The sequence below is a fragment of the Sinocyclocheilus rhinocerous genome, unplaced genomic scaffold (genome assembly GCF_001515625.1).
Source record: "Sinocyclocheilus rhinocerous isolate Xijiao unplaced genomic scaffold, SAMN03320098_v1.1 scaffold3, whole genome shotgun sequence".
NCBI lineage: Eukaryota > Metazoa > Chordata > Actinopteri > Cypriniformes > Cyprinidae > Sinocyclocheilus > Sinocyclocheilus rhinocerous.
The window spans coordinates 978,455-991,735 of NW_015658759.1; the positions used below are offsets into that span (position 1 = coordinate 978,455).

The 13,281-nt window shown below is 34.6% G+C and overlaps 1 protein-coding gene across 1 annotated transcript in view; it reads right to left on the bottom strand.

The window, feature by feature from the left end:
• LOC107722926 (unconventional myosin-XV-like) overlaps positions 1–13,281 on the bottom strand; it is a 22,311-nt gene that overhangs the window by 345 nt on the left and 8,685 nt on the right. Inside the window, exons 8-28 of the mRNA XM_016531423.1 lie at positions 12,460–12,544; positions 12,168–12,333; positions 11,975–12,068; positions 11,527–11,632; positions 10,656–10,771; positions 10,487–10,546; positions 9,604–9,655; positions 9,271–9,401; positions 9,070–9,188; positions 8,848–8,989; positions 8,594–8,740; positions 6,809–6,923; positions 6,624–6,697; positions 6,413–6,495; positions 6,204–6,321; positions 6,013–6,090; positions 5,836–5,932; positions 3,810–3,970; positions 2,834–2,967; positions 1,132–1,265; positions 885–1,018 (exon numbers count right to left, since the gene is read on the bottom strand). Coding sequence (XP_016386909.1) covers positions 885–1,018; positions 1,132–1,265; positions 2,834–2,967; positions 3,810–3,970; positions 5,836–5,932; positions 6,013–6,090; positions 6,204–6,321; positions 6,413–6,495; positions 6,624–6,697; positions 6,809–6,923; positions 8,594–8,740; positions 8,848–8,989; positions 9,070–9,188; positions 9,271–9,401; positions 9,604–9,655; positions 10,487–10,546; positions 10,656–10,771; positions 11,527–11,632; positions 11,975–12,068; positions 12,168–12,333; positions 12,460–12,544 — 2,346 coding nt within the window. The remainder of the gene's footprint in view (positions 1–884; positions 1,019–1,131; positions 1,266–2,833; positions 2,968–3,809; positions 3,971–5,835; positions 5,933–6,012; positions 6,091–6,203; positions 6,322–6,412; positions 6,496–6,623; positions 6,698–6,808; positions 6,924–8,593; positions 8,741–8,847; positions 8,990–9,069; positions 9,189–9,270; positions 9,402–9,603; positions 9,656–10,486; positions 10,547–10,655; positions 10,772–11,526; positions 11,633–11,974; positions 12,069–12,167; positions 12,334–12,459; positions 12,545–13,281) is intronic.

Consider the following 13,281-nt stretch of genomic DNA (forward strand, 5'->3'; position numbering starts at 1 on the left):
GGGATGTCTACATAAGGGTAACTGGATCCAGCGCTGGGCCGCTGTGTGAGAGCTGACTGAATCAGCTAAAGCTGGAACTTCATCTGCACCTCCTGCCAACAGAAAATCAATTTAGAAAACCGAAAACATTACAGGGTTTTTGCGAGTTTCATGAAGGTGAATTTAAGACTTTTTAAGACCAATTAAAGAAAATGTAAGGAATACATTAAAGGGAACACAATACGTCACTATGTTCTCTAAATGTAAATGTCTAGGGAGAACACAAGTTACTATTAGCAAGACTTCAAAGTTTGAAAATACAACTTCCAACTTTTTAAATTACTTTTGCACACAAAATAACTTTTACTGTACCTTCTGATCACACTGCACAAAACTCATGTTTTTACGGTTTTCCAGTGCAAATGTAAAAGAAAAAAAATTCATGATAGATACAGAAATTACATATGATAAGAAGTCTTGTTTTCTGAGAAATTTATCAAAAAGAAGTGAATTTATGATTAAAAAAAGACAAATATCTATAAATGGGATAAAAAAAAATGGTATTCAAAGGGAAAACATTTCATACCCACTGACAGATATTTGTTTTTGTTTTAAGCATTAACTTGTTCAAGACTTCATATTTTGCATCTCAAGTAAATGTATCTTGATTTAAAAATGTTTAGATATTTGTAATGGAAAACGACAAAAACACTGAGGAAGATATACATTTTTTGCAATGTATGCAACATTTAATGCCTTGGCTTTATGAATTTAAGATATTCTGCTCTTATTTAAGACCTTTTAAGGCCATAATATGTGGAAGGGCAAATAGAGATTTTTTAAGACCTGCATTCCCTTTGTAATTTGTAATTGTAATTCCCTTTGTATCTGTTTGTAATACGCACATGACTGTCTTTGTGCAGGAAGTGCAGTCCGTTCTGATTGACAGCGAGGATGCATGGTGCAGAGATGGTGCTGTTGCTGCTGCTTTGGATGTAAAAGAAGGACGATCCAAACATAGGAAATGCGCACACCAAACCTGAAGTACACACACAAACACCATTCAACAAACCTTGCCTTTCATCATGGTAATATCTGATAACAAAAAGGTAAATAGTAAATGAGGGTGTTTGGCCTCATTTAATAAAATACCCAGGAACTGGGATCTGGCCTGGTGAGGGTTCAGGCTTTGGATGGCATGTACATGTTGAGCAACCAGCTGCATCCACTGCTGAGGCCCCTGTCTTCCAAAGATCTCAACTGGGATGTACTCTGTCAACTCATGACTACAGAAAGAGAACATTTCTACACTGTCAATACACTGAAATTGAATAGGTGTGAAAAGTTTTTTAACTAGAAACATCTCAGTGGAAAACAGTGCCTAGAGGTGTCCTTTTCATAAGGAAACATTTCAACTTTGTATCTTGAAAAAATTCCTTAGGAAAAATACACTACTGTTCAAAAATGTTGAAGCAATAAGATTTTTGTTTGAAAGAAATTAAGGATGTATTAAATTGATAAAAAGTGATAGTAAAGACATTTATAATGTTACAAAAGACTTACGTTTAAAATAAATACTGTTCTTTCTAACTTAATATTCATCAAATAATTCTGGAAAAAATTTATCATGGTTTCCACAAAAACATTAAGCAGTACAACCGTTTTAAATTGATAATTGATAATGTTTCTTGAGCAGCAAATCATAAGGGTCAATTTTTTTAAATTAATATTTATACACCATCTCAAAGCTGAATAAATAAGCTTTCCATTGATGTATGGTTTTGTATGGTTTGTTATGATAGGACAATATTTGACCGAGATACAACTATTTGAAAACCTGGAATCTGAGGGTGCAAAAAAATCAAAATAAATTCTGGAAAAAATGTATCATGGTTTCCACAAAAACATTAAGCAGTACAACCGTTTTAAATTTATAACTGATAATGTTTCTTGAGCAGCAAATCGTAAGGGTCAATTTTTTTAAATTAAGATTTATACACCATCTCAAAGCTGAATAAATAAGCTTTCCATTGATGTATGGTTTTGTATGGTTTGTTATGATAGGACAATATTTGACCGAGATACAATTATTTGAAAACCTGGAATCTGAGGGTGCAACAAAATCTAAATATTGAGAAAATCAAAAAATCTAAATATTGAGAAAATCATCTTTAAAGTTGTCCAAATGAAGTTCAATGCATATTACTAATCAAAAATTAAGTTTTGATATATTTACAGTAGAAAATTTACAAAATATCTTTATGGAACATGATCTTTACTTAATGTCCTAATGATTTTTGGCATAAAAGAAAAATCAATAATTTTGACCCATACAATGTATTTTTGGCTATTGCTACAAATATACCCCAGCGACTGAAGATTTTGATCAGTTTTGTGCTCCAGGGTCACATATTATAATGATTTTTGAAGGATCATGCGACACTGAAGACTGGAGTATTGATGCTGAATAAATTAAATTTTAAACCATATAAAACAGTTATTTAAAACTGTAATAGTATTTCACAATATTACAGTTTTTACTGTATATTTAATCAAATAAATTAACATAAGAGAAGTCTTTTTAAAAAACAAAAAAACAAAATAGATGCATATGAGACGATTGTTGACATGCAATAAAATGTAGATCATATAGAAATGTTTAAGTTGATATTTCTGATTGCAGATATTGATGCTGATTATCCTGTGGGATAAACACCACAGTTTTTTCAGATTGTGATTCTGATTTCCAGATATTACTCTTATGGTGAAAATTAGGTCAAATTGTATGTATATGTAAAAGTCTGTTCATACCAAAAAAGTCACATCAAGAAAGAAGGCTGTCTAAAAATGAAACATAGTAGGCGCGTAGAGACTGTCTTTGGCTCTGTGTTGAAGAGCAGCAAGTTTGGCAAACTGGTTAAACTGCTGTTCACTGATCTTTCCCTGAGGTACGACATTCAACAGACCCTTCAGGTAGTCTGGCAGAACCTGTGCAAATACAAACACACAATTATGAAGGAATAATAGCTGTAGGTATATTACAATTAGGATATATTTGTGGTATGCACCGGTTTAGGATTTCAATGTCATTGTCACACAAAATGTCCTCCAGTAACTTATTATATTTACACTACTGTTCAAAAGTTTGGGGATGGTAAGATTTTTTAAAATATGTTTTTGAAAGAAGTGTCTTATGCTTATCGAGGCTGCATTTATTCAATGATATACGAAAAACAGTAATATTGTGAAATATTATTACAATTTAAAATAACGTTTTTAAAACAATTTAAAATAATGTTTTCTATTTGAATAAATTTGAACATGTAATTTATTCCTGTGATGGCTGAATTTTCAGCATTATTACTCCAGTCTTCAATGTCACATGATCCTTCAGAAATCATTTGAATATGCTGATTTGCTACTCATTATTATCATTATTATCAATGTTGAAAACAGTTGTGCTGCTTAATACTTTTGTGGATCATGACGTTTTTTCTATTAGGATTATTTGTTTATTATTTGAAAGAAAAATCTTTTGTAACATTATAAATGTCTTTACTGTCAATTTTGCTAAATTTAATGCATCCTTGCGGAAAAGAATATGAATTTCTTACCAAAAAAAAAAAATCTTACTGACTCCAAATGGTAATGAACAGTAATATTTTCTTAACACTGTGTCCTGACCAGATGCAATTCCAGGAAGTTTCTACCGTTAGTTTTTATTTTGTCCTCATGGAAAGCTAAATACTGTCAGTTTGAACATGGACAGGATTTCTGGTTAGATGTTTCAGTGCACTGTAGCTGGCATGTGATAAATAAACAAGTCTTGCCTGGTTATAGTGCATGGTGACACAGAGCTCGTTTTCAAACTTGAGCGGATGGGCCCAGATGACTCGTCTGAACCAGAAGCTGTAGTTGGGATCAATTTGTTCTGCCTCTGTTGCGATGTCTAATATGTACTCTCTCTTATTGAGAGGCCGCACATTCTGACCTGGATGACATCACCAAAAATATATGAGTGAATAAATCTGGTGGGGTATGTTTGGAATGGCATACTGCTCATGCTGTTATGCATATTTATATTGTGAACAGTACAGAATATACAAATTCCTATATAGAATACCTGTATCTATTTCCCCTACATTTGCTAAAATAAACACATATAGTGAGGTGGAGAAAATCTTCTAAGTCTTGAAAAAAAAATTCAAAGTTGGATTTCCAGAAGACAAGATAAGACTTTATTGGAAGAAACGACACAGCCGAGATGCCAGCTGACCACCTGAATTGGTCTCTGTTCAGACTAGCTACCATCTTTATACATTTTCGTTATCAATCACTGTCTAATGAGCATATAGACCATTTTTTTAGTGTGTTATTCTCGGTACTTTCCTCAATTATTATTCGTTTCCTTGGCTTCATTTTAATTGTGGATTTCCACCTGTTAGGGGCCGTTCATATGTCGCGCCTAAAAACGCGTGGAAAACGCTAGGCGCGCCGCTTTCCGTTCGGGCGCTTGCGCTCCAGAGGCGTCTGCCGTTGCTAAGCAACCATGACCCGCGCACTTCATGAAGACGCGGAAGTTTCAGCAAAGGATAAATGGATTTGCACCACTAAAAATCGCTTGCAGTAGCTCTGCTACTAAATTTATTTAAAAAATGTCTATCCTGTACAGCTATGATCAGCTGTTCCTTCATCTTGGCTGAGCTTTCAATGTTGTTACGGAAAAGGATGAAGCTGATTGGTTGGTGCTTGCGGCACAGTGTTACCAATTTAGCTACTTTGTAGCTAGATTTAGCGACTTCCCCGCCCCTTTTGAGACTTTTTTCCCAAAAGTTTAGGCATTCTTAAAAAAATGTTTTAATCTGGATGCGGCGCGGACGTGCCTGGAAAAATTAGCGCGTCGCACCGCGTGCGCGTCGCTTCCATTATGAGCCGGTGCGCCTAGCGTTTTTTACGCGTTTTTAGGCTAGACCGCAAGGCCTTCAAAATGCATCTGGCTCTCATGTATGGCAAAGCAGCTTGCACAAACATGCAAAATAACTTCTTCAAATGTTTTATATAAGATACATAAAATATTTAATCAATAGCACTCAATGCAATGCTCTCGACTTGTCATTTCCAGTGTGACTAATGAACCAGACTCTTTATTTGTGACCCTGTCTGTGAAATCCAGGCTAAAGTCTCAAAATCTAATTATGAGATAACAAGCATCAAAGTTTCATTTCAACCATTAATTTCACTATGATTTCAATCTTTGACATGGCCTTACTCAGTCAATATTAAAGATATAAAGGTTATATTTTGACAGAATGTTCTACATCTTTATGAAGGATGATTTTATGTAGAAAACAGTAAATCACAAAAAAATGACTTTTCACAGCAGGGTCACATTTGGTCTAATAAAAGTTACCAATCGCTGAATTAAACATGCAATATGAGGTCATGAAAAAATAAAGAAAGAATACTAGCTTTTGAAGCATTTTTTGTATACTGCGTATATTGCATTATATACAATTTTTTACCATTTATTTCCAATATTCAGTTTATAGTTCGCTAGTATTCAATTCTGAAAATAGCCTTAAGACCCACAACTATAACGATAATGGCACAGAGAAACAATATCGTTGGAATCACTATTTTTTCCAGTTGTTGAACAATAAAAACACTGACAGCCAATCAGAATACATCCTTCTTTAAAGAGTGCGGACATTTAAAGCGGCACATGACAAAACTGCATCGTCTGTGTATAGTGAACAAAATGTTATCATGCGTTGGTATTGACACTAATATAGTTATCGTTATAGTTAGCTTTATAGTTACAGGCCTTTATAGAGGTGTAAGGACATCAATCTGTACCTCTGTTGGTGACTATGAAAACCGTGTACTCATCCATTGCCTCCAGCCTTTGTAACGCCATCTCATAACACAACTCCTCTATGACATCCAGTGCAAACTGCAAACAAAGCAATTTCATCTTAACCTACAATTATAATCACATGCAATAAAAGATATAAACTGACACACAAGACATACGGAGCAGGTTTTGAACTTCAAATGTCTCTCAATTCCTCCAGGGAATAGAAACAGCTGCCGCTTTGAGCTTCGACCAGCCTGAAAACATTCATGAACATTGTAATTCAAAGCACATACACTACCAAACAAAAGACTGGCAGATACAGTAAAAAGAGTAATAATGTGAAATATTAAATTCCATGAAAATGCACTTCTGGACTTCTGCAGACATCTCTTAGGAGCTTGAGTAAGAATGGTTTGAGCACTTCAGAGCAGCGGTAAAATGCTGTCAGAATGTAGAGTAACCGCCAGCCCTTTTGACAGCTGTCACTGCAACACATCACAACCAAACACTCACAGCTTAACACAGAGTCCTATCAAACAAGCAAAAAATAAAAAAAGTTTCATATCTCTGTCTCACGGTTTAGAGCTGGTATTGGCTGTAATCTGTTTGAGGACTTGACAGTATGCCTCATCCTTCATCAGTCCATATTCACCTGTTAACTACAAAAACTGATGAATTTCAGTAAAATTAAAGCCAAAACTTAAACAAACATCAAACACAACTGGGGGTCTATGTGCACTATAGGTAACAGTACAGCTGGCCATATGGATGAGAGGTTATGCCTTACCTTCAGGAAGGTGCAAACCACAAACTGCTCCGACTGGCCCCTGAGAGGATGATCTCCCATGAACTTCATTATGGCTACACCCAAAACAAAAACACAGGAATAAATCTTGAGATATGATGCATAACAAAAAAATAATAAACAAGAATAAAACAGACTGAGTAGCTGTGCTATATCTCTTATCTCACCTAGGAAAATTTCAGAAGCAACCCGGTTCATGTTGGGGTCAGAGAAGTCTATAAGGGACTCTAATATAGGGTTCTGGAGAAAACAAGAGATGGGTGTATTTTTATATGTATATTTCTATGTAAACTATTGTTTAAATGTTTCGTCATGTTTTTGAAAGAAGTCTCTTATGCTCATGAAAGGCTGTATTTATTTAATCAAAAATACAGTAAAAACAGAAATATTTTATTTAAATAAATATTCTATTACAATTTGAAATAACTTTTTTACAGTCCTGTAAACAGAAAGTTCACATTTTTTATTTTCAAAGATTGAGAAAATATTTAACACTGCATAAACACTGCATAAAAATAAAGGTTTAATAATTTCAGCACTTTTATTGTCACATCATTTGCAATCATTATATAACACGACATATAATGCACTGACATTATATCAGCCACCAAACACCTTGTCATAGAGATATTCTGTATCCATGGAGTCATAATGTGTATATATACCTCTAGTGATGGGTCTAGTTCATGTGCAGCTGCACAGCGAGAGCGATAGCTCCTGATGCTGCCACTCGGCCCTGTCTGTACAATTTTAAATAACTGTTTTCTATTTTAAAATGTTTTAAAATGTAATTTATTCCAGTGATAACCAAGCTGAATTTTCAGCATCATTACTCCGGTCTTCAGTGTCACATGATCCTTCAGAAATCATTCTAATATGCTGATTTACTACTCAATAAACATTTTTATTACTATTAATGTTGAAAACAGTTGTGCTGCTTAACTTGATAATTTTTTTCAGGATTCATTAATAAATAGAATGTTGAAAAGAACAGGATTTATTTGTAAATCTGTAAATTAAATTTTTGTAATTTATTTGTTAACTGTAAATGTTCTTACTGTAACTTCCATTTAATAAAGCAATAAGCCTCAAGAAGCCATGGTTTACAGTGAATTTATAACAGCTAAGGGGCGTTTTGTTAGGCACGACGCAAAGCCCCTTAGCTGTTATAAATTCACTGTAAACCATGGCTTCACGGTGTCACACGCTCACGGGGAGCAAGGGAACGAGGAGACGCGGGAGTTGCTCAAAACCAGTAGACTTTAATGATATAAAATAAAATAGGCTACAGCTCAGGAACGCAGGAGGACACAAAGACATATAACACCGGACGCTCGAGACGTCAAAACACAGGGCTTAAGTAACAAGGGAGAAAACGAGGGAATTAATCAACATAACGAGGAAACAAGGGAAACACAGGTGGAATCAAATTAACATAATGAGGACAGGAGCAGGAAGACCAAAAATGGGCATATGAGGGAGGGAAACACAAGACACAGGAACACAAGACTGACACACGGGGCTTATTGCTTTTATAAAACGATTTTCCATATACGTAGTTAGGTTTGACAAAATAAAACAGAGCAAATAAAGTGTAATGATATTAATAAAAACAGCATTTTTCCACCAAACAATTTAGTTCCTCAGAATCAGTTGTGGTTGCAACAAAGTGGTTGCCAAGCAACAGACAAACGTAAACAAAGGTGTATGTTTGTAGAGTAATTTACATCAGCTTTGAACGTGGCTCAGCCAATCAGAATCAAGGACTGTAACTATCCATTTTATAATGATCAATTTAATGCTTCCTTGCTAAATAAAAGTATTAATTTCTTTAAAAAAAAAACTTAAAAAAACTTTAGCGTACTTAAACTTAAACAATGTCTTGTATCCAGGTGCCAATATTTCCCCCACTACAAACTTTCTTGCAAGACATCACTGCTTGTGGTAAAGACCTGTAATGTGTGTATGTGAGAACACTTCTTCTCACCCTCCTCTAATCCATCCATGGCCTGCAGATGAATGATATCTCCTTTATGGAAGCTGAGAAGAGCTCTGTCCTCTGTGATGAAGTATCTCTCTGCTACAACATACTCAGAATCCTGCGCAAGAACTCAGAAGTATGGCATTGCATGTTTAAACAAAATCAGAGGCAGTGTAAAGGCACCTGAAGAAATGACGAGAAGAGAAATCAAAGCACTTTCTGTACCGTCTTAAGATGAGAGATGAAGAGATCAATCATATGTTTGATCTGAGTTGCTTTGGCTGAGAACAAAATCAATTTCTCATTCATCAGATTAAACTCCAGCATGTTTTGAGAGGGGATGGTCACAAACAGGATGTCTGTGTAGCTGTGGTAGAGAGTGAGAGTTTAGATGTTTTAGGAGGTGTATGGCTGACAGATGGTTGAATGGCTGGATGGATGACGCACCTGTACGGACGGAGCACTTGGAAGTAGTCTGGAGCTGCACTGCTGCTTTTTACTGTCTTTAGAAGTTTGATACCAGAGTGAGACACCGCCAACACCTGCACTCCAGTACCCACACTGCCCTGCAAACACACACACAGGTGACATATTGGCCATAAGCCCCAATGCATTCATACTAACAGTCTTCCAGGAAAAGGAACTCACAGAGGCAGGAAAAGGGTGAGAAAAATAAATCTCCCATGACTCCCTGGCAGCTGCAATCACAGCTTTCTTCACACTCTCATCCCGAACATCTGTGTCCAGCTCGATGCTGTATTGTGCTATGAAACACAAACACGTACCATACTAACAGACCAGTGTAGTCATCATAAACAGTAAACTGAACAAGTTATCTCGGGAAATGATTTCAAATAGAACAGAATTATTATTATTATTTTTTTTTAAAGATTTATTTTTGGCGGTTTTTTTATGCCTTTTTATTTAGATAGGACAGTAGGTTGACAGGAAGTGAAGTGGGTGAGAGGGGGGGGGGATCGGGGGATTCTTTAGTAATGTGCACACAGACCTCTGTAAATGTGTCATTAACAATCTGAAAAACAAAATTGAAATATCAGAAATAAGTTACAAGGAAAGTAATACTCTTATTCAGCAAGGATGCATACAATTAATCAAAAGTGACTAAATTAAATTTGTTTAAAAATCATTTTACTTTCATAAGTAAACATTTTAACATTTATAATTTTAATTTCAAATAAATGCTGTTCATTTGAACTTTCTATAACATTAAAGAATCCTGAAAAAATGTATCACTATTTCTACAAAAAAAAAACATGAGCATAACAGACTTCTTTCAAAAACATAAAAAAATAAATATAAATAAATAAATAAACAGTAGAGTATATACAAAATGTATTTATTTATTTACAATATAATAGAAAAAAAAATCTATATTGCATTTGTACAAGTTTTATTTTACTTTTAATTACTAATTTCTTTATTTTAAAAAATGTGTTTTTTAGTTTATCAAAATATTATTATTACTATTATTTTAGCTGACTTTTTTAGTCAGACGGTATTATGAAGGTGACCGTGATTTCACCAAGTACAACAACATCCTTGTTGATCCTGGAATAACATTCCAATTAACCAATCAGAATTAAGGGATAACTTTTCAGTAAATAACTGTTTTAGGCTTACGATCAGGGTTAGAGGCTTCTACACCCTTGTTAATCAGCTATCATTTTACACTGATTTTAGGACTAAATTATGGGTAGGGTTAGGGTTAGGGTTAGGTTTAGTCTATATTTTTGGACAGTAATATTGATCCAGGATCAACAAAAGATGTTGATCCAGGAACATGTCTTACTTGGCAAAATCACGGCGACCGTATTATGAAGGTGCTGTGTGGAGTATCACTCACCTGTTTGAATATGAGGTCCAGCACTAGAGGATGGTTCCAAGTGTCTTTGGGATAGAAGACCTACAGCAATTTGTACAGCAGCGTTAGTTCTGAAACTGTGATGTGTTCATAATGATCCACAAAATGATGAAGTACACACTTATAAACAACAGCTAAATTAAACACACACCTCCTTCCTGAGGTATATTTTCCAGGGAACGTTTGTGTAAGTGTAATGCTCCTCTGTGCTGCTCCTGTGCAATTGTGTTTGGATGCTCTCAGATTCCACTGGAAGATCTCTGGACACTGGTGTGTGTGTGTGAGAGAAGGCGAAAAAGAGATGGAGAACATATGCTTTATATATGTACGCTGCTGTCCAAAAGCTTGGAGACTGCAAGATTTTTTTATGTATTTGAAGGAAGTCTCTTATAATCACCAAGGCTGTGTTAATTTGATAAAAAAATACAGTAAAAACAGTAATATTGTGAAATATTATTACAATTTAAAATAACTTGTTTTGTATTTTCATATATTTTAAAATGTAATTTATTCCTGTAATGGTAAATCCTGAATTTTCAGCATCATTACTCCAGTCTTCAGTGTCACATGATCCTTCAGAAATCATTCTAATATGCTGATTTGCTGCTCAAGAAACATTTCTTATTGTTATCAATGTTGAAAAGAGTTGTTCTGCTTAATGTTTTTGTGGAAACCATGACATATTTTTTCAGGATTCTTTGATTAACAGGAAGTTCAAAAGAAACGCATTTATTTGAAATATCCTTGCTGAATAAAAGTATATTTTTTTTACTGACCTCAAACTTCAGAACAGCAGTTTCTCTCTTACAAAAGGCAATGTGCTGTTACAGTGATGGTATCAGATGGTAATACTATAATACTTTGATAGATACAATGGCACTGTATCATTACCACATTCATATGCAATAGTTTTTATATGGTACTCCACAGAATACCATGGTAGTGTTCAAAAAGAGATAAAACCGTGATAATACCATAGTATTTTTGTAAGCTATGCGTAAGTGTGTTTGTGTGTTGTTTACCTGGTGGTGGTAAAGCCAGTGGTGATTCTGGTGCTTTCTTCTTGCTGCTTTTAGTTGGTTTAAGGCCTCCATCTCTGGACACGGCAGCTGGAGTGGGAGCCTTTCTCTACACAAACAGTTATTACACAGAGCAAGATATTATATTTAATAAAAGTTTGCAAAGACTATGTGCATAATGCGACCAGGAATGCATATAAAGGCTGATTTTGATTTAATGTTAACATGAATTCCTTGCAATTAATAGACTTAAATAAATGTATAGCTCATTTCAAACAAGACAAAAACATCCTGAAATTTAAACGCGCCTCCAGGACTTGGACCAAGCGCCCCCTTGTGGAATATAACTTTGTTTACGATAACAAATGGTTAAATAGTTATTAGCTGGCAATGTTTAATAGCTCAGACATGCTTTAATTGGTTAGTACAGAAGTGACAGAGGTAGACAAACCTGTGGAGGAGGTGGATTGTCACTCTGTGTTTTTAGGATCTGCATTGCTTCATCGTGTGGGTTCAGCTTCTTCACAAAAGCTTTACCTTCTCGCCTGTCATCAAACACATGGCATTCTTTGAGTTAATAAGAGTGGTAATAAAATCATGTGATTGTATGAAACGTAGGTGCTAATGCACAGGAGGAAACACACCTCTGTATCTGCGGCATAAGTTCTGGGGGCGGTGTTTGATATTGCTTAATAATATCTTTAATGTTGTGGCTGGGAACGATGTGCTCAGAGTTAGAGACTGAATATTTCACCACCTCTGCGCCAGGAGCCGGAGCAGAACGCAAGGGACCCGTGATGGCAACGGGAGCTGAGAGAGAAAGAAAAAGAGGGAAAGTGTTGGAATATGCAGAAGTTACATAAAATGCATTTGTTTCAGTTGTTGGACTTAATTAGTCTTGAATACACATATATACGATTAAATGTAATGACATACCATGTCTTTTGGCAGGCCTGCTGTCAAGTTTAACTGGTGCAGCGGGGGCTTGTTTCTTCCCTAATGTCCCATTAGATGATGCAGTCTGAAAATCATTTAACCAAAGGTAATAAATCATCATCAAAACAAAAAACAAAGCAATTCTCATATTAAAACATACTCAGCAGTTAAACAGATACACAGACTGGATATATATAAGTGAAAAAAAATTAACTATAGACAATCAAAATTCAATTAGAAGCAATTAGAATATTTTTGATATTTAAAAGTAACTGCTTTCTATTTTATTTTAAAATGTAATTTATTCCTGTGATGGCAAAGTCTTCTATGTCACATGATCCTTCAGAAATCATTCTAATTTGCTGTTCTGGAGCTCAAGAAAATTTCTTATTATTATCAATGTTGAAAGCAGCTGTGCTGCTTAATATTTTTGTTTAAACCATGATACAGTACATGCTCTTTTTAGGATTCTTTGATAAATACAAAGTTCCAAACAACAGCATTTAAAAAAAAAAAAAGTAATCTTTTGTAACATTATAACTGTCTTTGCTGTCACTTTTGATCGATTTAGTGCATCTTTGCTAAATAAAGGTATGAATTTCTTAAAACAAATTTCAATATATACAGTATATATATATATACACAGTATATATATATATATATATATATATATATATATATATATATATGGGTCAAAGACGAAAAAGTGTTTAAGCATAAGAACAATAAGTGTAACACTGCTTTAAATTGTTATTGTTTTTCCCCCAAAAAATTTAAAAGTTTTCTGTTTAATTTAATTGCAATTTTGTTTTCCTGAGCAAA